This window comes from Leptonychotes weddellii, chromosome 2, assembly GCF_054177405.1.
Source record: "Leptonychotes weddellii isolate Sample4059 chromosome 2, ASM5417740v2, whole genome shotgun sequence".
Classification (NCBI taxonomy): domain Eukaryota; kingdom Metazoa; phylum Chordata; class Mammalia; order Carnivora; family Phocidae; genus Leptonychotes; species Leptonychotes weddellii.
In genome coordinates, this window is record NC_138370.1 from 86,256,498 (window position 1) to 86,282,011 (window position 25,514).

The following is a 25,514-nucleotide window of genomic DNA, read 5'->3' on the forward strand; positions in this document are numbered from 1 at the left end:
AGAAAATGATTCTGAACCCTGAATTATTGAATATTTCTATATAACTTCCAAAATTTTCCTCAATTGAACAATCTTATCCATAGATGACTCAGAGCAGAATTTTCAAAATTCTACCAATTTTTTTTTTAAATTCTACCAATTTACTATTATAAGAAAACTAGGTTGATAGGCTATATACCTTATAGTAGTAATAATTATGGAAAACCTGTTATATACTAGGCATCAGTACTAAAAGTAACCAAATGACTAAATTAAAAAATATTCATAAAACTAAACTATTTTGAGGTTTTTTTAATGTCTGGGAAAGAAGACATGACCATTTCTTAATATTCAACACAAATGCATGAATGCCATGGATTGGACATTATATTCTTCTAAAGGGGCCACATAATCAACAGCCTAACAAAGAACAATATAAATCCTACAGTTTGGGCTCTTTGTTATTTCGGCATCAATAAAAATTCTGTTGTTTGCTATTCTAAAGTCTCTCGATGCTGAGGAAATCCAGACCACCATCCATCTAAAGACAATGTGTCAACTTGACAGTATACAATCTCATTAATCTTCATCTATCCTTCACATCTTGTCATTCTTATGTAAAATGGACACTTGAGGATATGACTTCTCTTCCCTCACTTATTAGCTGGAGGAGAGGGTAAGGCATAAAAGTCTATGGAGACTTCAGGATACCACCAGGAACCACAAGCAATCACTTTACTTAGCCTAGTGTGCTACATCACAGCTAATGTATTTGACATGTAAATATGACATAGCAGGAAATAGAACAATGTGATTCTTGAGCTATGTGTCTTACTTCCTTTGCTGAACCACCAGAATCCCCAAGAAACTCCAGCTTTAGTTTCCCCAAACTACATGAAATTGAAATACTGTCCATAAAAGACACTAAATACACACAACATATAGGTGACACAATGATGTCAATTTCACTCCTCTGGCAGTCCAAGAATCCTCACCCTTTTAACACACTAACTTAAGGTCCCCATGACATAGAGGTTGTGGGTTAACAGACAATAGGATGGTAAAGTAGGCCAGCTAATTTACAAGGCCAAACACCCTAATTAAATTTAGCCAAAGTTAGACCAACTGTATTATTTCTTTGACACTAGAACAGTCTTTTTTTTTAATTCCAGTTTTAAGCTAAAAAAAAATCTTTACTTTTTAGCAGCACATGAAATTTAATTCTTCTGTCACCCATACTCTTCCTAATACAGTTTCGTCCAGACAAGGCAGGTGGTGGAAACGGTCTATTCATTTCCTAACAGGAAGTTTTTTTGTTTTTATATTGTCTCTTAAGATTGTTTTGTTTCTACCGGGACCTTCAGGACACATTTTGAACAAACACCATGTTATAATCACACATGCACTGAAACTTCTTTTTTATAGTAGTATTAAATAATATACAAATAATGCTCTAAAACAGTTCTTCAGAGGAAAAAGTCTGCAAAGAAAAATGACTTTTGATATAGTATGTATCATATGAGTAGTAACAAAAGTACAATTAAGAAAAAAAATCCGGGGCACCTGGGTGGCTCAGTTGGTTAAGTGTCTGCCTTCGGCTCAGGTCATGATCCCAGCATCCTGGGATCGAGCCCCGCATCAGGCTCCCTGCTTCTCCTCTCCCTCTGCCTGCCTGTCTACTTGTGATCTCTCTCTGTCAAATAAATAAATAAAATCTTAAAAAAAAAAAAAAATCCATATTCCACACAAATATGGAATTCTACTTGAAATAGAAAAGAATTTTTTTTTTACAAAAATCACTGATTATTTAAAGTTTGGGGTTTTTGGGTTTTTTTTTTTTTTTTTGCACAATTACAGAATACAATAGGCAGAACATTTAGACCCTGGTGCAATGTACTAAATTCAAAGTTGTACTTGAAAGCATAGCACATCATTTGATGATCTTGAAACCATTCTTATACCACTCAAAAATGCTTTTTCCCATTTACCAATTTTATGTTTTGCTGCCAGGAATAATTTTATTATTTAATCCTTTACAAATTAAACATTATAAATTTTGAAAAATTTGCATCTCCCTGACCTAGTGAAAATAAGTCTTTGTACCTAGTTAGCAAATACTTTCAATCTTAATTTAAATGTGCTCATCCAAAATTAGTTGGTTAAAAAAAGTTGGATTTCTAATATTCAAAAACTCATCAAAGTATGTGCGTAAATGCATATATATGTATACATACAAACATACAGGCATACATACAAATATGGATCTATACATACTATATGTTTGCATATGTTTATACTTCTCTCTGAAACATCTTAAAGAGGTCAATAAATCAAGGTATTAACAGTGAATTAATATTGATACTTAAAACACTTATTTTGTACAATCACATGTTTTTAGAACTGATGAATTCAAGGTAACATTTTAAAAAGGATAAAAAAACATGGCTAGAAGTTCGGCAAGATATTTCCCAAACTTCAATTTCTGAAACTCTGTGATGTTGAAGACTCACTTACGAGTTGCTGTTAATGAAACACAGCATATGCCTTCCTAAGGCAAATATTATCACCAGGCAAGAAACACGAAAACAATGCAAAATCTTTGAAATGTAAAAAAAAGAAAAACCACTTCCATCCCTTAAATCTCCTGTCTTTGGAAACAACTTCTGCCCAAAATCCAGTTAAGTATTTTTTCCAAGAGATCCAAGATATCCACAGACTAAACTCTCCTAAAGAGAATGGAAAGGTTTTGACTTTAGAAAGCTGAGCTTTAAAAAACGCCCCAAACCTTACAGTGGCCCAAGAATAACGTCTAATCTCTAGGTTTATCTTTAAAATTTCTAAAGGTCTTTTGTACCAGGTGTTGGTAAAAAACTAGGATAAATTAGATCTACTGTAAAACACAACAGTTAGGGTTCAGTTTAGGTCTTACGGGGGAAAAGCAAAACAGATTATAAATCAACAATTCCACCGTATTAAGTAACAAACCTACAAAGTGTTACACATATAAAGAACATGAAAAAATGTATCCTTTACAAAAGGAGTTTAAATTTGTTTATCCTTTCCTATTTTAAGAAAGATTATATGTATAATTTGAAGAAAGATATATTTGAACAAGGCAAGGCAAAGAAATGCTGCATCTGAGAAAACAGCAGATTCCACAGAACAAGAACATTTCAGAGGAGCTGGTTCATAGCCAATTATATGACAGGCAAGGATAAGCTGGTCTCTGAGGAAGTTAGAAGTTGTTCTTAGGACTTGGAACAGAATTCAGATAGTAGTGGGGGGAAGAAGCTGAAGAGCACTGTGGTAGGAAGACTTCTAGTAGAGTCACAAGATTCTGGTCCCCTAGTGGACTCACACCTTCTCCCAGTTATTCAATCAAACGTTAATTTAGGTGCTACTGTGAGGGGCTTTTGCAAATGTAATTAATTAAGGTCCTGAAACTGCTGACTTGAAGGTGGAGAGATTTTCCTTTGTTGGGCCTAACCTGATCAGATGACACTAAAAGACACTGGGCTTTTCCTGGCAACAGAATTTTAAAGCATAAGAGGGATAAAATATGATGGCAATTCTCACTGTTGTCTTTGAAGATGGAAGAGGCCATGTGGGGGTCTCTAGGAGCGACAGTAGCTCCCAGCTGACAGCCAGTAAGGAAATTTAGTCCTTAGGCCTACAATCACAAGAAATGAATTCTGACCCAATCATATGAGATTAGAAAAGGAATACCAGGGGCACCTGGGTGGCTCAGTCGTTAAGCGTCTGCCTTCGGCTCAGGTCATGATCTCAGGGTCCTTGGATCGAGCCCCACCTCGGGCTCCCTGCTCAGTGGGAAGCCTGCTTCTCCCTCTCCCACTCCCCCTGCTTGTGTTCCCTCTCTCGCTGTGCCTCTCTCTGTCAAATAAATAAATAAAATCTTAAAAAAAAAAAAAGAAAAGGAATACCAGCTCCTGACAACGATATAGTCCTGCCAACTCCTTGTTTTTAGCCCGTAGTGAGCCTCTGGAACAGACAACTCTGTCATGCCATTCCCAGATTTTGACCTACCTACAGAAATACTAATAAATGGGTGTTGTGTAAAACTGCTAAATTTGAGGTAATCTGTAACACAGTAAGAGAAAACTAATACAAGCACCAATTAAGCTGAATCATATGGCTTGATTTAGATGAACCCAGAGAAAGCCCTATTTCAAGAAATGTATCTAACAGTGAAGACATACTCTATTAAGAAACCAAAGAAGACAACTATTAGATTAGGCATTGTAGAGAAGGAAACCAAAGAAATTTTAGACCTCATTAGCCATGGGGTAACCAGGAGAAAATATCATAAAATATAATATTTTCTTACCAGGAGTTTTTTTCTGGATTCAGCACCTTTATTTGTGAAACAAAGGTGGGATTAGGTAACTTCTAGGGTTCTTTTAGTACTTTCTATGATACTTGTTAAAATACAGTCCTTTTTTTTTTTTTTCCATAGACATCAGAGGTATCTGAGCATGGACCCAGATCCTGTAAGTGCTCAGAACACACCTTTCTTCTTAAAAAAAAGCTTTCTCACCTGTATTTGACTCAAAGGTCTTTATGGCATGGTAAAATACCTAATTGAATGAAAGCAAAGCTTGCTTTCCACATAAAAGCTCCTTTCATATCTTTGCAAGGATTTTTTCTAAATCCCATTTTTAAAATTAAAAGTCGGTATATTTATGCACAGGGAAGGAGAGAGGAGCTCATAAGGTCATTTATATGAAGCAATAATGTGAACAGAAAAAAGAAAAATTGGTTCATGCTACAGGAGAAAATTTTTACTCTTAATTTAAATCCTTGCAAAAAATTATACATTAGGTAGAAATTAGACATTTAAAATTTAGTGAATTCCCTTTATTAAACTCTGACCTAGGGAGAAAAAGTGGTAGCAATACCTTGAAAGGGTTAATTCTGCAACTGTATAGCTTAGTTTATTGCTAGAGCCTAAGTAATTTCTTAGATAAAATCCATTGTCACTCTTATTCTAATCACTCTGAAAGCAACTGCAGACAAAGAATTCTAAAAAGCTGTTAATAATAACTTCAGTCTAACTTGTCCTAAATATCCAGAAATTTACCTTAGTATGAATGAAAATGTTAAAAACGCCCCAAAAATAAATCGATGACATAAACAAACAAAAAAAGAATTTCAGAACTTCAATTCTCCATCTGAAAGTTTGATGCAACAATGAGGGGGGAAATTCAAGGGGTTACAAAATAGTTTCATTAATACCAAGCCATAAGCAATAAAAACATAGAAGCTTTACTCTGTTCTTTTCATTTCCTTTAGTTTAAGATTTTCGGGATCCTCTAAATGAAAAACTGATTACAAAGTAATTTGTAATTACTAAATGAAAAAAAGCTAACATAATCAAATAATCCAGTTCTTACAACACTCGCACTGCTTTCTTTCTTACCTTGTCTATCCTATCTGGGCGGTTAGTAGCTGCCAAAATTGTCACATCCTTTAACTGTTCAATGCCATCCATTTCTGTTAAGAGCTGAGCCAGAACACGGTCAGCTACGTTCCCAGCACCTAAAGAACTGATTTTTAAAAATATAGTTTTAAAACTCTTTACCTATCCCCAAGTACTTTATTACTTTTAAAAGACTGTATATTCTATAACAAGAAAAACTATGTCTGCTTCAAAATATAAAATGCTTGCTTCAGAATTCATTACTTGTTGAATTACCATACCCCAAAATTAATTATATTCAAATCATTTCTTTTCCTCCTTCAACAACCATGTTCATTTTCTCTCCAATAATGAAATATATAAGATCTGGGAAGCAAGTTATAAGATTACTTAAAGCAGCTCATCAAATACATACACAATCGTGTAATTTAAACAATATTTACATTTTATATGGAAAACATACTGACAGGAATTGGGAATAAAGAAACAAAATAAAAACCCATTCCTCACATGAAGTTTAAAGCCTATATGAAATAAAAAAACTCTTTACACTCTTTACCCATAACAAATGGGATATTTCTGATGTATCTTGGTATTTTAAAATATTAATATTTTTAAGCAACATCAGCAGGTAGGTAATGATCACAATCCCCATATCTGGAGAAACAGGCAAAGAAAGATATGTTATTATGTGCCTTTCGTTAATGTACCAGGTCAATCACAAAGCCACCCAGACATACTATAATTTAATCACATTTCCTTTGACAAAAAAATCCAAAACAAAACTAAATATTATTAATAAGGAAATTCAACAGGTCTTACCAATGAACGAAACCCTTACATTACACAGTCAAGGCCCTACAAAAACAATTCTCATTAGCACCAGCTGGGATTTACTAAGAACAGTTCAGAATTGAGAAATATGTAATAAACATCTGAGTGGACAATTACAGAGTATAACAGCATTGTAAGTGTAGTAAACATATAAACTCAACCAGATGTATGGGGTGAGGGGGAGAAGAGGAAAGGAGGATAGAAGGTACACACCTCATATCTCTGTCACTGATGACAGAGCAAGTGTACCTTAGTATAATCATCATGTAACATATTTAATTAGATAATTAGGATTTTTAACAGAATGTAGATCTCAACATGCATTACAACTTCAAAAACTTGATGTAGTGTATACACAGGGAGAGTAGCCTCTAACTCACATCAATCAAACACACATGAGGTTGTTATGTAAATCAGACTGTCAATTTATTGTCTAAATGTAAATCAGACTGTCAATTTAATGTCTAAAACGTTTGGGACGAAGGAATACCAGAGAAGCCACTGAGATTTATTTTGGCTAGCACTAATTCTTGCAAATAACTAATTGGCAGGTGCATGGATTTGCTAATCTGATTGTAAGAATAAACTCTGAACATTCTGAATAAATGGATTATATACCCTTCAAAAAATATCCTCCATAATGTAACTCTTCCACATGAGAGCTTAATTGTCAGAAACACTGTTAGCAAAAGCTCTAAGGATTCCTTCATAATAACTACAAGCACCTAAATATTTAAGGCTGCCAACTGATTATATCTAAGGCCTTTAATTATATCTACTATGCTAATTAGTTGTGATCCTATATTTTCAGACACTAAGGAAGGTCACATCGAACAGATTTTGGGAAAGTCAAGGTGGGCTGTCTAGGGAGATGGTTTCTAACTTAAACCTTGAAAAATGAGTGAGAACCAAACAGTTTAAGACGAAAAGAGAGAAGGAGAATACAGAACACTGAAAATGGAAATCAGTTCAAAATAGCTGGGCACAGAAGTTAAGATGAAAAATGCAAAAGATCAATGTAGAGAGAGAAATCAAGGCTAGATAACAAAGGCTTTGTTATCCAAATTACTGAGTTTGGATTTTATCCTAACGTAAATGGGAAGTTTCAACTAGAAATATGACAAAATTAGATTCATGTTTTTGAGGACCACTACAGCTACAGTATGGAGAACAGATTATAAAACGGAAATACTGGTCTGTTTTCCAGTCCAATAACAACTCTTCTTAGACCCTTCTGAGATGAGAGATCACAGGTGTCTTCATCTGTTCAGGCTGCTATTACAAAATATCATAGACTAGATAGCTTATAAACAATAGAAATTTATTTCTCAGTCTGGATACTGGGAAGTCCAAGATCAAGGCACCAGCATGGTTAAGTGAGGGGTCTTTTCCTGGTTCATAACTGACACCTTTTCACGTCCTCACATGAAGATGGTGGGTAAGCTCTGTGAGGCCTCTTTTATAAAGACACAAATCCTACTCATGAGGTCTCCACCTTCATGACCTAAGTACCTCCCAAAGGCTCCACCTCTTAGAATTTCAACATATGACTTTGGGGAGGACACAAACATTTAGACCTTAGCAATAAGACAAACCACTGCCCCCCAAACTGGAGAGACAGACAAGCTGGATACAAAGAAATCAATAAGCAGAAACCTCCACAGGAACCAGTGCTGGGGTAAGGATACTGGAAATGTAAATGATGAACTTCTGGAGGCAGTGTGGACAAGTCTGAGAGTTAAATACTCCAGAAAACACAATCATTGAGGGACCCTTACATTTTTTGTGACTTTACCTCCAGAAGCCATACCAGGTTCTCACAATGAAGACCTGAGGAAAATCTTGTGCATGTGGCAGGAGGAAGGGAAAAGTAGCTATTTTGAATATGCCAGGATATTCTGTACTTCTTAACAAGTCCTGCCTTCAAGAGAAACTGTTTTACCAGAGCCTAAACTATGACAGGTTTCTCAGAACCCAACTGAGCTGGAAGAAGGGATATACCCAACTCCAGCCCTCTCAGCCATCCTGTATTACTCTAAGGGAAGGAAAGTTACTAAAAAGCAATTGTGAAGTTCACAGTCCAGTAACACAGACTAACTAAAAGACTACAATTAGGGCACCTGGGTGGCTCAGTTGGTTAAGCGACTGCCTTCGGCTCAGGTCATGATCCTGGAGTCCCGGGATCGAGTCCCGCATCGGGCTCCCTGCTCAGCAGGGAGTCTGCTTCTCCCTCTGACACTCCCCCCTCTCATGTGCTCTCTCTCATTCTCTCTCTCTCAAATAAATAAATAAAATCTTTAAAAAAAAAAAAGACTACAACTAATCATAGGACCAAAGAACACCTGGCCTCTTATACTCTTACTACTACATCACCAAAGGCCTATTTCCCATAGTTCCTTTTATGCAGTATCATCATGTCCATCTATCAAAATAAAACAAAACAAAATCAAAACTATTACAAGGCATACTAAAAGACAAACAAAACACAAATTGAAGAAACTGAATAAGCATCAATGAACCAGATAACCAGCAAAAATGCTATTGTCAGACCAGAAATTTTTTAAAATTATGATTAATATGCTAAGGGTTCTAACAGACAAAGTAGACAACACTCAAGAAAGGGGCAACATAGGCAGAGAGGTGGAAATTCTAACACTCAAAAAGAAATGGCAGAAATCAAGACACTATAGCAGAAATAAAGAATACCTTTGATGGGCTTGTTAGACTAGACATGACTGAGGAAAAAATTCCTCAGCTTAATTATTTGCCAATAAAAACTTCCAAAATGAAAAAGCAAAGAGAAAAAAGACTGAAGAAAAAAAAGAAACAAGAGAATATCCAAGAATTATGGAAGCTATAAAAGGCGTAATATATATGCAAATGAAATACCAGAAGGAGAAAAGAGAATGGAATAGAAGAAATATTTGAAGCAATAATGACTGAGAATTTCTCCAGATTAATGTCTGACACCAAACTATAGATCCAGGAAGCCCAGAGAACATCAAGTAGGATACCTGGCAAAAAACTACCTTAAGGCATATCATATTCAAACTACAGAAAAGCAAAGACAAAAAAAAAAAAAAAAAATCTTGAAAGAAGCCAGAGGAATAATACAGTTCACTGTAGAGGTGCAAAAATAAGAATTATATTAGATAACTCCTCAGCAACCACGCAACCAAGGAGAGTAGAGTGAAATATTTAAAGTGTTGAGAGAGGAAAAACACCTACCTAAATTTCTATATTCTCTGAAATTATCTTTCAGAAATGAAGGAGAAATAAAGACTTCTTCAAACAAAAATTGAGGGAATTTGTTGTTAGTAGGACTGCCTTGCAAGAAACGTTTTAAAAAGTTGTTCCAAGAGGAGCACTTAGGTGGCTCAGTCGGTTTTCCTACTCTTGATTTTGGCTCAGGTCATGATCTCAGGGTTTTGAGATTGAGCCCCACATAGGGAGTCTGCTGGAGGTTCTCTTTCTCTCTCCCTCTGCACCTCCCCACCACTCATGCTGTCTCTCTTTAAAAAAATCAATCTCAAAAAGTTGTTCTAGGAAAAGGAAAATGATATAGGTTGAAACTTGAATCTAAATAAAGAAAGAGCACTAGAGAGGAATGAGTGAAGGTAAAATAAAAACTTCAACTTAATTGATCTAACAGATAATAGTTTGTCCAAAATAATGGTAATAACAATGTATTCAGTGACTATAGCATATGTATAAGTGAAATGAATGACAGAAATGATACAAGGGACTAGAGGGAGAAATTCAAATTTTTGTTATTATAAAGTACTTGTACTACCTGTGAAGCAGAACAGTGTTATTTGAAAGTGAATGCAGATTAGCTGTAAATGTATATTGCAAATTCCAGGACAACCACTGAAAAAAAGGGGAAAAAATAGAAATACGTATTTCATACACCAAGAAAGGAGAGAAAATGGAATCATAAAATGCTCAGTTAAAATCAGAAAAGGCAGAAAAATAGTCAAAGACAAAAACAGGAACAAAGAACAAGGAGTAACAAATATGGTAGTATTAATACAACTATATCAATAATCACTTTAAAACATCAATGGTCTAAACACATCGTTAAGACAGACATTGTCATAGTGGATCAAAGAACAAGATCCAACTATATGTTGTCGACAAAAAATCCACTTTAAATATAAAGATATAGAGAGTAGAAGTAAAGGGATGGACAAAGATGCACAATTAATTCTAATACTAATCAAAATAATGCTGGAGCAGCTATATTACTTTCAGACAAAGCAGACTTCAGACCAAGAGAAATTATTAACGATAAAGAGAGGTATTATATAATGATAAAGGGGTCAATACTCCAAGAGGACATTAACAATCTTTAATATGCATCACCTAACAGTAGGGTGTCAAAATATGTGAGGCAAAAATTGATAGAACAGCAAGGAGAAAGAAATGAATTCACTCATATAGTTGGAAATTTTAACACTCCTCCATCAGAAATGGACAGATCTAGCAGGCAGAAAATCAGCAAGAACACAGTTGAACTCAACAGCAACTTCAACCAACTCAATATAATTGCTATCCAAATGCTACTTCATCCAACAGCAGAATACATATTCATCTCAAGAGCATATGGAGTATTTACCAAGACAGACTACATTCTAGGCCATAAAATCTACCTTAACAAATTATAAAGAACAGAAATCATACAATGTGTGCTATTAGACCAGAAATTAAACTAGAAATCAATAGCAAAAAGACATTTGGAAAATTACAAAATACATGGAGATTAAAAAACACACTCCTATACATGGATTAAAGAAGAAATCTCAACAAAAAATAAAAAATAGTTTAAACTAAATGAAAATGAAAATACAACTAATCAAAATGCATGGGATGTAGTAAAAGTAGTGCTTAAAGGGAAATTTATAGCACTGAATGTATATATTAGAAAAAAAGAAAGATCTAAAATCAGTAAGCTTCTGCCTCAGGAAATTAAAAAAAAAAGAGCAAATTAAATCCAAAGTAAACACAAGAAAAAAGTAGGAAAATTAGAGCAGAAATAAAATTGATAACAGGAAGTCAAAAGAGAAAAATCAGCAAAAGCAAAAGCTCATTCTTTGAAGAGATCAATAAAAACGATAAGCTTATAGCCAGGATAACTGAGAAAAACAAGAGAAGACAGATTACTAATACCACAAATGAAAGAAGGGACATCACTACAGGTTTCACAGACCTTAAAAGTTTAATTATGGATTGACAGTTGACCCTTAAACACGGGTTTGAACTGCGCAGGTCCACTTATAAGCAGATTTCTTTTTGATAAATACATTACAGTACTTTAAATGTATGTTCTCTTCCCTATGATCTTCTTAACATTTTTTTCTCTACCTTACATTATTGTAAGAAAATAATATATAATACATATACAAAGTATGTGTTGACTGTTTCTGTTATCAGTAAGGCTTTTGGTCAACAGTAGGCTATTAGTAGTTAAGTTTTGGGGGAGTCAAAGTTATACGTAGATTTTTAACTGCACAGGGGGTCAGCACCCCTAACCCCCACATTGTTCAAGAGTCAACTAAATTACGAAATATAAGAAAACTTTTATGGCCACATACTTCATAATCTAGATGAAATGACAATCTGTCAAAACCTACACGAGAAGAAACAGACAATCTGAATAGACCTATATCAATTAAAGAACTGAATCAAGAATTAATAAAAAAGAATTAATAATCTTCTAAACAGAAAGCATCAGACCCAGATGAGTTTACAGTAAATTCTAACAATCATTTAAGGAAGAAATTTTACCAATTCTCTACAATTTCTATCAGAAGACAGAAGTAAAAGGAATACTTGTTAAATCATTCTATGAGAGCAGCACCATTATCCTAATACCAAAACCAGACAAAGACATTACAAGAAAATTACAGACCAGTAACTCTATAAATATGCAAAATATTAGCAAATTGAATTCAACAAAGTAAAATAATGTATGTATAATTCAACGATGTGTAAAAAATTAGTACATTGTGATGAAGCGGAATTTATCTCATGTATGGTTCACTGGTTCAACATTCAAAAATCAATGAATGTAATCTATCATATCATACAGGCTAAAAGACAAAAAATCATATAATCATATCAATGGATGTAGAAAAAGCATTTGACAAAATCCAACACCCAGTCTGTGCATGATAAAAACCCTCCACAACGTGGGTTTAAAGGGAACATACCTCAACATAATAAAAACCATATATGAAAAGCCCACAGCTAACATCATACTCAATGGTGAAAAAGATCAGTAACAAGACAAGAATGTCCACTTCTGCCACTTTTATTTAACACAGGGCGGAAAAGTCCTAGCCACAGCAGTCCACAAGATAAAGAAATAAAAGACATCCATATTGATAAGGAAGAAGTTAAACTGTCACTATCTGCAAATGACATGGTACTATACATAGAAAATCCTAAAGACTTCACCAAAAAAACGATTAGAATAAATGAATTCAGTAAAATTGTAGTATACAAAATTAATACACAGAAATTGGTTGAATTTCTATACACTAATAACAAAGTAGTAGGAAGGGAAATAAACAATTCCATTTACAATGGCATCAAAAAGAATAAAATACCTAGAAATAAACTTAACTAAGGAGGTGAAAGACCTGTACTCTGAAAACTAAAACACTGATGAAAGAAATTGAAAACAACACAAATAGAAAGGTATTTTATGCTCATGGATTGGAAAAACAAATATTGTTAAAATGTCCATACTACCCAAAGCAATCTACAGATTTAATACAATTGCTATCAAAATACCAACAGCATTTTTCACAGAATTAGAACAAATAATCCTAAAATTTGTGTGGAACCATAGAGACCCTAAATACCCAAAGAAATCTTACGAAGGAAGAACGAAGCTGGAGATACCACAATTCCAGATTTTAAGGTATACTACAAAGCTGTAGGAATCAAAACAACACGGTACTGGCACAAAAACTGACATATAAAGCAATAGAACAGATTAAAAAGCCCAGAAATAAACCTATGTTTATATGGTCAAGTAATCTATGACTGAGGAGACAAGAATATACGATGGAAAAAAGACAGTCTCTTCAATAAATGGTGCTGGGAAAACTAGACAGCAACATGCAAAAGAATGAAATGATCCCTTTCTTACACTATACACAAAAATAAACTCAAAACAGATTAAAGATCTAAATGTAAGACCTAAAACCATAAAACTCCTAGAAAAAAAAGAAAACATAGGTGGTAATTTCCTTGACATTGGTCATAGCAACATTTTTCTATGTATATCTCTTAAGGCAAAGGAAATAAAAGCAAAAATAAACTATAAAATATATATAAACTATATATAAACTATAAAAATAAAAAGCTTTTGCACAGTGAAGGAAACTATCAACAAACAAAAAGGCAATTGAATGGGAGTTGATATTTGCAAATGATACTGAATGAAAGAAGATATGTGCAAATGATATTGCTGATAAGTAGTTATATCCAAAATATATAAGGAATTCAAAACACTCAAAACCAAAAAAACACAACTAATCCAATTAAAAAATGGGCAGAGGACCTAAATAGACATTTTTCCAAAGAAGACATACAGATGGCCAACAGATATATGAAAAGATGCTCAACATCACTAATCATCAGGGAAATGCAAATCAAAACCACAATGAGATATCATCTTCCACCTGTCAGAATGGCTAAAATTAAAAACAGAAGAAAGAACAAGTATCAGTGAGGATGTCGATAAAAAGGAAACCTTGTATGCACTGTGGATGGGAGTGCAAATTGGTATAGCCACTGTGGAAAACAGTATAAAGGTTCCTCAAAAAATTAAAAATAGAAATACCATTTGATCCAGTTCCAGTAATTCCACTACTAGGTATTTACCCAAAGGAAATGAAAACACTAATTCGAAAATATATATGCACCCCTATGTTTATTACAGCATTATTTACAACAGCCAAGATATGGAAGCAACCCAAGTGATGTACATACACATGAAAACTCACACATACACACACACAACGGAATGTTACACAGTCATGATAGAAGTAAGATCTTGCCATTTGTGACAACATGAATGGACCCTCAGAAGGTATTATGTTAAATAAGTCCGAGAAAGACAAATACCATATGATTCCACTTATACATGGAACTTAAAAACAAAACAAATGAATAAGCAAACAAATAAAAAGCAGAAACAGACCCAAAAATACAGAGAATAAACTAATGGTTGCCAGAGAAGAGGGGGTCAGGCAAAATGGGTGAAGGAGCGTTGGTGAAGAGAGTGGGCTTCCAGTTATGGAATGAATAAGTAATGTAAATGAAAGGTACAACACAGGGAATATAGTCAATGGTATTATAATAGCATTGTATGATGAGAAACAGTAGCTATACTTGTGAAGAGTACAGCATAATGCATAAAATCTGTGGAATCACTATGTTGTATACCTGAAGCTAATTTAACATTGTATGTCAACTATACTTCAATTAAAAAAAAAATATCCAACACCCAGTCATGATACAAAGCTAACTAATAATAAAGAGAACTTCTTCAACTTGATAAAAAAAAATAACTACAAAAAAACCTATTACATCATACTTAATGTTGAGAAACAAAAATCTTTCCTACTAATATCAGGAATGAGGCAAAGATGTTCCCTCTCACTATTATTTTTCAACAATGTACTACAAGTCCCAGATAGTGCAACAGGACAAGAAAAGGCAAGAAATGATATACAGATTGGGAAGGAATAAATAAAACTGTGTTTGTGTGCAAGTGAAATGACTGTCTATATAGAAAATAAGGCATCAACCAAAAACTCTTGCCAACAAATACTGCTAGAACTGGACCTCCATGTGCAGAAAAGGATCTAGACACAGAGCTTACACTCCTCACAAAAATTAACTCAACCTGGATCACAGACCTAAATACAAAATGTAAAACTATAAAACTCCTAGAAAATAACAGAGAAGAAAATCTAAATGATCTTGGCAATGCTAATGACTTTTTAGATACAACACCAAAGGCATGATCCATGACAGAAATAATAGCTGGACTTCACTAAAATTAAAAACATATGCTCTGCAAAAGACACTATCAAAAGAATGAGAAAACAAGCCAGAAGCTGGGGAAAAATATTTGCAGAAGACAGGTCTTATAAAGGACTGATATCCAAAATATAAAAAGAACTCTTAAAACTCAAAAATTAAAAAAATGAAAAGCCCAATTAAAAAAGTAGACAAAAGACCTGAACAGACCTTTCATAAAGAGTTATACAGATGGCAGTAAACATAAAAAGATGCTCAACATCACATCATTAGGGAACTTGCAAATTAAAATAATGAGATACTACTATATACCTATTAAAATAGCCCAAATCCAAAATACTGACACCACTAAATGCTGATGAAGACGTGGAAAACCAAGAACTCTCATTCACTGCTGGTGGGATTACAAAATGGTGCAGCTACTTTGGAAGACAGTTTGGAAGTTTCTTACAAAACTAAACATACTCCTACCATATCATCTAGCAATCATGAATCTTGGGATTTACCCAAATGAGTCAAAAACTTACAGCTACATCAAAACCTGTACATGGATGTTTATAGCTACTTTATTAAAATTGCTAAAACCAGAAAACAACCAAGATGTGCTTCAGTAGGTGAACAGATAAACTGGTACATCCATACAATGTATTATTACTCAATGCTTAAAAAAAAAAGTTACCAAACCATGAAAAGACATGCAGGAACCCTATATGCATATTACTAAGTGAAAGAAGCCAATCTGAAAGGGCTACATATTACATGATTCTAACTATGTAACATTCTGGAAAAGATAAAACTATGGAGACAATAAAAGGATTAGTGGTTGCTAGGGGTTAAAGGTGGAAGAGGGACAAATAGAGTATGAAGGATCTTTAGGACAGTGAAAGTACTCTGTATGCTACCAAAATGGGTAACACGTCATTATACATTTGTCAAAACCCATAGAATGTTCTACACCAAGAGTGAACCCTAATGTAAACTATGGACTTTGGGTGATGATGTGTCAATGTACGTTTATCAACTGTAACAAATGTACCTCTCTAATTTGGGATGATGACAGTGGACAGACTATACATGTGGGGGGGAAAGGGGTATATGGGAACTCTGTACTTCCTACTCAGTTTTGCTGTGAACCTAAAACTGCTCTAAAAAATAAAGTTTACTTAGAAAAATATATAAAAAAATATTAAGCTATTTTGAAGCCATTCAGTTAGAACAAGTTCTCAGTAATCCAATACAGAGAGTTGTATGAACAAATATCATGGCAACAGGGATAAAAGAAGTGGATAGATATGAAAAATATTAAGAGGATACAATCAATAGGGCTGCTAAACCAATGTTTCCATTGAGTCACTGGGTAAAAACGACTTTAAGTGTGAACATGTTAGATGTGAAATGCCAATAAAACAACTTGAGGTTTAGACATAAAAGAAAGATGTGGGAGGCAGAAATGTAGATCCTGGAATCTTTGCCAAAAAGATTGATGCAAGTAGAAAAGTGTACAATGAGTGATGAAAGATACATGAATAATGAACAAAGAGGTAGAGTTGAATCACCGTATTATACACCCGAAATGAATACTGTATATTAACTACACTGGAATTAAAATTTTAAAAATTTTAAAAGAAAAAAGAAGTGGTAGAGGAATTTGCAAAGAAGAAGGCGTGTGTATTAGTTAGCTCACACCTACATAACAAAATACTATAGACAATGCTGTTTAAACAAAAGAAATTTATTTTCTTGTAATTCTGGATAGGTAGAGTCTGATGAAAGCACTCTTCCTGGCTTGAAGATGGTGGCCTTCTTGATATATCCTCATGGATATGGGAGAAAGAGAGAGCAAGATCTCTGATGTCTTTTCTTATAAGGGCATTAATCCATCATGAGGACCATACTCTCATGACCTCATCCACACCTAACTACCTCCCCAAAGCCCCATTTCCAGATACCATCATGTGGGGGTTAGGACTTCAACACATAAATTTTGGAGGAACACAACTGAGGGCACAGCAGGGTGCCAGAGAGGGAAGAAGGAAAACTGGAACAGTAAAAGGATAGTGTCTCAGGAAAGAGGAAGTTAACTGTGTCAAATGCTGCTGAGTCAAGTAAAGGAATAAAAAAAGTTGTCTGGATTTATTCATAGGAAGGTTTCAGTCCCTAGCATTGGATAGCGTTAACACATAAGACTAAAAAATGTTAACCTAACTCTGCTACTCAATAATGGCAAAATTCTTCTAATTTTTGTGTCCCACCTAGAGAAGTTTGTGTAACATAATGAATAGCGCCAAGTGAATAGCCTACTTTCAGCAAAAGAAAAGATCCTGAGCCCAGATCACCTCTAATTTTACATGTGCTATTGCTTTCTTTGCCTTCCGCTGCTAGAAGCTATGCTCAAATAATGTGAGAACCCATCCTTAGCTACACTCTCCCTTCCTCTTCCAATGAATTACTAAGACTGCTAGATGTCTTACTATAAATGTTAATGTATTAGCTGGGCCATCTGAGAAGTAAAAAAACCCTCAAATAGCTACTAGATTTTGTTTCTGATTAGGCAAAGGCCACTGTGGTATAGTGCAGGGGGAGGGTCAGAGGAAAAATGAGGGAAATAATTTCATTAGAAAGTGCAACAATTCATTCAATTCGATTCATCTTATTCATTCAATAAACATTCATTACCTAGCAGGCCAGGAACATTTTTAGGAAATGGAAATGAAAAGCTTATGAAGCCAGTCCCTATTCCCTCAAGGACTTTAGAATCTAGAAGGCAGAAAGAAAACATCACATTTACTTTCTTTTCCAAAATAAACAACACAGAATAGTTCCTCAAAGACTGACTCAAGAACTATACATTACATCTGCTATTAATTTAAATCAAGAATTTGGACAGAATATATGAAACTAAATAAACCAGACTAAGATGACCACTTACCCTATCAGTAATGAAGAAGTGGCTCTAACTATAACCATGAATGATCATACTACATAGAACATTTAGAATCTTTTCTAGAAAAACAAGAGCAATCTCATGGCTATCAATGTTGGGTTTAGCCAGGGCTAGTACTGAATTTGAATACCATTCAATATACACTTTCATATGTGGTAATATTTGAGAGGAAAATTAAAACAATTACACTAGAGGATAAGAAAATGAGTTAACAAAAAATATAGATTATTACTAAAACACATGAATAAATTTTAACTTTTCAAATCTTATGAAATGAAAAAATTTGAATACATTCCAAATATATATGAATTTTCATCATATAATTCAAAGAGAATTTCAATATGTTATAGCCTTGGATTAATGTTGTGAACATAAATTACTATACAAATTAACAGATTTAAAGCTGAAAGAATAGTATACATCAGCTTCATTATAAGCACTTTTTACATGAAATTATCAGTTAAAAAAAAAAAACAACCCTAAAAACCATTTGTGTTTTTCATTTTGAATCTAAATTTTAATTCACAGATTAGAAAAAAAAAAAAGGCAAGGAGCTTTTAATTTTTTTTTAAAGATTTATTTATTCGAGAGAGTGAGCAGAGAGAGAGACAGAGCATGAGCAGTGAGGAGGGGCAGAGGAAGAGGGAGAAGCAGGCTCCCCGCTGAGCAGGGAGCCTGATGCAGGTTCAATCCCAGAACCCTGGGATTATGACCTGAGCCGAAGGCAGATGCTTAACCAGATGCCCCTCAAGGAGTTTTTCAAATGCCATATTTAGATGCTGAAAGCTCATGACACACAACCACACTCTATTAACATAAACTAATCTAAATTTAATTTAAGAATGGGTAAAACATTTCACAAATAGAAAAATTGCCATTACCGTAATTGCTTTAGACACTAAACTCAACATCAAGTATTAGGTATAGAGTCCATATAAAAGAAATGGAACAACTGAGAGAAGCCCAAGATACCAGTTATCAACAAAATCATAATATGTATATTCCTTTTAGTTTTATCTTAAGAAGAGGCGAGATGCTAGGGAGTTAGAATCTGTAAAACAATATTAAATCAACATGTAATACAGAAAGGGATAGAACTGAGATAGTAAAAACAAAAATTCCCATGAATTGTACCAAAAAAGGGGGGGGATTTTGTCAGGGGCCTGGAATCCATAAGAAAAAGTCAAATGAAAATTCTAAACCCCAAAACTGTAAAAGCTGAAATTAAGAATTGAAAAGATGAGTGTAACAGATTAGACACAGGAGAACAGAGGATTCTTGACCTCGAAAACAGGCTAGTAGAAAATATCCAAACTGATGCACAAAAAGAGAAAAAAGAAAGAATAAAAACAGTGTAAAAGACATATGGAATCCAGTGGAAAACCTAAGAAACATATAGTGCCATATGAGAGAGTTCCATAGAGAGAAAAGAGAATAAAATAAAAGCTGTATCTGAAAAAATAAAACCTGAGAATTCCCCCAGAACTATCAAAAGGAATCAAAGAGATCAAGAATGTACTCAGGATTCTCAAATGCTGAAGCCAATAAAATTACTGCTAACTAGAGATGACAGTCTACGATCAAAATTTACAGTTAAGGTTTATTTCAAAAGTTTTCTTTGTAAAATGACCTCTTCAATCAGCAGCTAATATTGAAACAGGTACAAACAGGGTTATTTCTCAGTCTTAAGTATCAATTCCACTAGTAATAGAAACTGTAGATTTTATGGCACCATTTGTTTGCATATATACCAATAACTGCTTACTCAGTAAAAATGTCAAGAATAGATCCAAGTGTTCTAAGTCCTATTTTGCTTTTACTTTCTTTACCTGACCCTGACAAGCCTAATGTGAACTTCTTTTAAAATGAATCATCTCATTAGGAAACCTATATACTTGGGAAGGAGTTGGGATTTTTTTGATGAAAGGTGGGTATAACCACCTGAAAGAAAATGAATTGGGGAGAGAAAGAAATAGAAAAAGATTTTTATTTTTCCCCCGTTTTAAAGCAAAGTTCAGAAACAGTATGAATTATACTTTCTTCAGATAAATACCATGAAGATGATAACACTACAAGAACAGTAACTACAGTTCTGGCTCCTCTATACACGTTTCTTTAAAATAAAGTAAAAAAAATTTAAGGGAGAAACTATTTTATATTTTAAAAAATTCCAAGCATAAGAATACTTAAATAAGCTATAATCCATAAAAAATAAAATCACATGAAACATTAGTTTTGCCAGTATTCTGTATAAAAAGTAAAAATCTATTATAAAGATACAGCTTGTAACTTAAGAAAACACTAAAATTATTAATATCTTTTCTTATAGGCAAAGAAAAAGGAAGACAAAAGAGGCTGGGAAAGGTAACCAGATTTTTTTTTTTTTTTTACTTTAAAAAAATTTTAAAGTTTTGGTGGCGCCTGGGTGGCTCAGTCGTTAAGCGTCTGCCTTCAGCTCAGGTCATGATCCCAGGGTCCTGGGATTGAGCCCTGCATTGGGCTCCCTGCTTCACGGGGAGCCTGCTTCTCCCTCTCCCTCTCCCTCTGCCTGCTGCTCTGCCTACTTGTGTCAAATAAAAAAAAAAAGAAAAGAAAAAAAAAAGAGTAATTGCTGGATTCCTTTTAAGGCCTGATGAAAAGTGGCTTAACTTCAAGGAAATGAAAATACAAAGCCCAATCAGAGTCTACAAACAGAGAAATTTTCTGGTGCCGTTTACACGGTCAGCACATTCCAAATTGAGAAACTTGATACACCTATCTCTGTGTAATTTAATCTCTTCAATTTTATATCCCTTTATAAAACAAGTTAAAACCTTCATTACAGGGGCGCCTGGGTGGCTCAGCCGGTTGGGCGGCTGCCTTTGACTCAGGTCATGATCCCGGGGTCCTGGGATCGAGCCCCACATCGGGCTCCCTGCTCCATGGGAGGCCTGCTTCTCCCTCTGCTGCTCCCCCTGCTTGTGCTCCCTCTCTCCCTGCCTCTCTCTCTGTCAAATAAATAAATAAAATCTTAAAAAAAAAAAATTTTAAGTTTTAAACATTTAACCAGTTTAAACAATTTGTTTTGATAATTAAACATGTTTTAAACAATTTAAAATTTTTTGAATATAAGCCTTTTATACTCCAAATAAAAAGTGTTGATTATTATAGTAATAAATTCATCTACAAAATATAAGTCTATCCCTCAGAAAGAAGTTGGCTCTTCCATAAACAAATGCATTATATATATTTTTTAGATTTATTTATTTTAGAGAGAGGAGAGAGCGAGTGCACAAGTAGGAGGGGCTGAGGGAGATGGAGAGAGAAAGTCAAGCAGACACAGTGCTGAGCCCAAGACGGGGCTCCATCTCATGACCCTGAGATCACAACCTGAACCAAAACCAAGAGTCAGACACTTTAACTGACCGTGCCACCCAGGAGCCCCACAAATGCATTATTTTTAATAAGTCATTTCCAATACCACAAAACTCTTAAACTGAAGAAATCTAACTCATGTTAGACTAACTTTGAAAAAAAATTCTAGAGAAAAGAAAAACTGTATCATATTCCACAATATTCCATATATTTAAAATTCTACCTATGTTGTGCAGCTGACAATAACATTTAATAATTAAACATTTGAAGAGTCTATTAAAATCAGAGATTTCTTAAGATTCCTTGCTCACCTTATTGGGATGACTTAAAAATAATCTCCTGAACAAGATCTCTGATTCCCATTAAAAAAAAAAAAATTAAGCTCTTCGGTTCCTGATAAACCATTTGCTTATAGTATTAAAACTCAGTATATATTCTGCTCGCACAAGGCAGTTTATCTGTGCCTTACCTAAAGCCTCATGAATATGGAGAGTTCTGATCTCTCCCAGAAGATGTGAGGGAAAACCCTCATAAGTAATTATAAAAAATACCTACTGTTCACTGAATACCTCCCAGATACTGTGTTAATAATGAATGACACGTATTTAACTTGCTCTGTGCCATGCATCCCATGTACTACTTTATTCATCCCAATAACAGCACTGTGAGGTAAATACTACTTTTATTCTCATCATATATATATATATATAAGAAAACTGAGGCACAGAGAGGTTGAGTAATTTGCCCAAGATTCCACAGCTAGCAAATGGCAGAGGCAGGATCTGAATACATATCTACTTGATTCCAGAGTCTATACTCTTTCCATAATACTATAAAGCATTAATAACTTCAGAGTTTTGCAAACCATATACACTAATGTGCCAAAGTAAGGTTGAAATATCTATAATAGCCATCTTTTAAACCATCACACAGTGAGGGGGGAGACCTATTGATTACAGTTGAAAGAAAACATTTAACTGTACTGAAGAAATAGATGCCAATTAAGAAGAAATAACCACCAAAATTCAAAACCTGAAAGCAAAAACTAATGAATGTCAAAAATCAATAATGCCTTGAGTTTTCTAGCTTAAAACTATGCTGTCAGAGTATGATCAATATTCAGCATGAACCTGACAGTAAATAAGCTATTTTAGATTAACAGGATATCCTATAAAAGTAGAGACATACATAGTGAATTCTATTCTCCAGCTGTCCTAAGCTCTGGAAGCTGCATGTGCTCTGCATAACTGTAGCTTTGTATAAACTGTTAACATAGAGAATGACATAAAAGTATGTATTTTTCCATTTTGCTATGACTTCCACTAAAATTCCAAGCTAACAAAGGCAATACTCATTACATCTGTATAGTTTTAACTAAAACACGTTAGAGAAACAAGTGATCCTTAACCTCACAGTTCAATTTACTCTTTGCCAAAAGCAATTTTTTTAAGAGAATTTTTTTCACATTCCTGGACATCCCCACACTATTGTCATGAACATAATCCAATAAAATAAATAATAAGGAAAATTAATATATGTTGGCTCAAACTAATTTTCTGAAAAAAAGTGGTCTAATAATTGAAGCAGAGAAAATGCTTCTAAACATGCATCATTTCTTAGTGCCGTAGATCTGGAAATGGTGACACAGAAAATTAAAATCCTGTAATTATTGTAATGAATTATTTTTTTAAAGTTTTTATTTAATTTCCACTTAGTTAACATACCACATAATATTAGTTTCAGGTATACAACACAGTGATTCAACATTGCCATACAACACAAGGTGCTCATCAAAACAAGTGTACTCCTTAATCCCCATCACACACACACACACCCATCCCCCACCCAACTGATTTCTGGGAACCATCAGTTTGTTTTCTACAGCCAAGAGTCTGTTTTTTGGTTTGCCCTGCCCCCTTTTCCTTTGCTCATTTGTTCTGTTCCTTAAATTCCACATATAAGTGAAATCATATAGTATTTGTCTTTCTCTGACTGACTTATTACACTTAGCATAATACTCTTTAGTTCCATCCATGTCCTTGCAAATGGCAAGATTTCATTCTTTTCTATGGCTAATATTCCATTGTATATATATACCACATCTTCTCTATCCATTTATCAGTCGATGGACACTTGGGTTGTTTCCATAATTTGGCTATTGTAGACAATGCTGCTATAAAGACTGGGGTGCATGTATCCTTTGGAATTAGTATTTTTGTATTCTTTGGATAAATAACTAGTACAGCAATTGCTGGATCACATGGTAGTTCTATTTTTAACTTTTTGAGGAACCTCCATACTGTTTTCCAGAGTGGCTGCACCTGTTTGCGTTCCTATCAACAGTACAAGAGGGTTCCCCTTTCTCCACATCCTCACCAACACCTGTTTTATCCTGTGTTGTTGTTAGCCATTCTGACAGGTGTGAGGTGGTATCTCATTGCAGTTTTGATTTGCATTTCCCTGATAATGAGTGATGTTGAGCATCTTTTCATGTGTCTGTTGACAATCTGTATGTCTTCTTTGGAAAAACATCTATTCACGTCTTCTGCCCATTTTTAACTGGATTATTCATTTGGGGGGTGTTTAGTTTAATACATTCTTTACATATTTTGGATACTAACCCTTTATCAGATATGCCATTTGTATATCTTCTATTCCATAAGCTGCCTTTTAGCTTTGTTGATTGTTTCCCTTGCTGTGGTTTTTATTTTGATGAAATCCCAATACTTTATTTTTGCTTTTGTTTCCCTTGCCTCAGGAGACATATCTAGAAAGATTTTACTAAAGCCAATGTCAAAGAAGTTATGGCCTGGGTTTACTCCTCGGAGTTTTATGATTTCAGATCTCACATTTAGGTCTTTAATCCATTTTGAATTTATTTTAGTGTATGGTGTAAGAAAGTAGTCCAGTTTCATTCTTCTACATGTTGCTGTCCAGTTTTCCCAACACCATTTGTTGAAGAGATGGTCTTTTTCCCACTGTATATTCTTTCCTGCTTTGTTGAAGATTAACTGACCATACCTGTGGGTTCTTTTCCAGGTTTTCTACTCTGTTCTATTGTATCTATGTGTCTGTTTTTATGCCAGTGTCATACTGTTTTGGTTACTAACAGCTTTGTAATATAACGTGAAGTCTGGAATTGTGATGCCTCCAACCTTTTCTTTCTCAAGGTTGCTTTGGCTATTCAGGATCTTTTGTGGTTCCATACAAATTCTAGGATTATTTGTTCTAGGGGCACCTGGGTGGCTCAGTCGTTAAGCATCTGCCTTCGGCTCAGGTCATGATCCCAGGGTACTGGGATCGAGCCCCGCATCGGGCTCCCTGCCCCGCAGGAAGCCTGCTTCTCCCTCTGCCACTGCCCCCTGCTTGTGTTCCCTCTCTCGCTATGTCTCTCTCTGTCAAATAAATAAATAAAATCTTTAAAAAAAAAAAAAAGGATTATTTGTTCTAGTTCTGTGAAAAATGCTGGTGGTATTTTTTTAAATTTTATTTTATTATGTTAATCGCCATATATTTCATTATTAGTTTTTGATGTAGTGTTCCATGATTCATTGTTTGCGTAAACACCCAGTGCTCCATTCAATACGTGCCCTCTTTAATACCCATCACCAGGCTAACCCATCCACCCCCTCCCCTCTAGAACCCTCAGTTTGTTTCTCAGAGTCCACAGTCTCATGGTTCGTCTCCCCCCCTGATTTTCCCCCCTTCATTTTCCCCTTCCTACTACCTTCTTTTTTTCTTTTTTTTAACATATAATGTATTATTTGTTTCAGAGGTACAGGTCTGTGATTCATCAGTCTTACACTATTCACAGCACTGACCATAGCACATACCCTCCCCAATGTCTATCACCCAGCCAACCCCATCCCTCCCACCACCACCACTCCAGCAACCCTCAGTTTGTTT

At 34.6% G+C, this 25,514-nt stretch overlaps 1 protein-coding gene across 4 annotated transcripts in view; it reads right to left on the minus strand.

Annotated features, from left to right (window-relative positions):
- The window catches only part of AFG2A (AAA ATPase AFG2A), a 334,925-nt gene that overhangs the window by 209,254 nt on the left and 100,157 nt on the right, over positions 1-25,514 (minus strand). Inside the window, exon 14 of one of the 4 annotated variants that reach the window (XM_081811922.1) lies at positions 5,417-5,543. The exons of 2 other annotated variants lie outside the window; for them this stretch is intronic. In XM_081811922.1, the coding sequence (XP_081668048.1) occupies positions 5,417-5,543 (127 nt within the window). Of the gene's footprint in view, positions 1-5,416; positions 5,544-17,986; positions 18,068-25,514 lie in introns of those variants that run through there. One more of the 4 variants, XM_081811925.1, reaches the window with a different exon arrangement.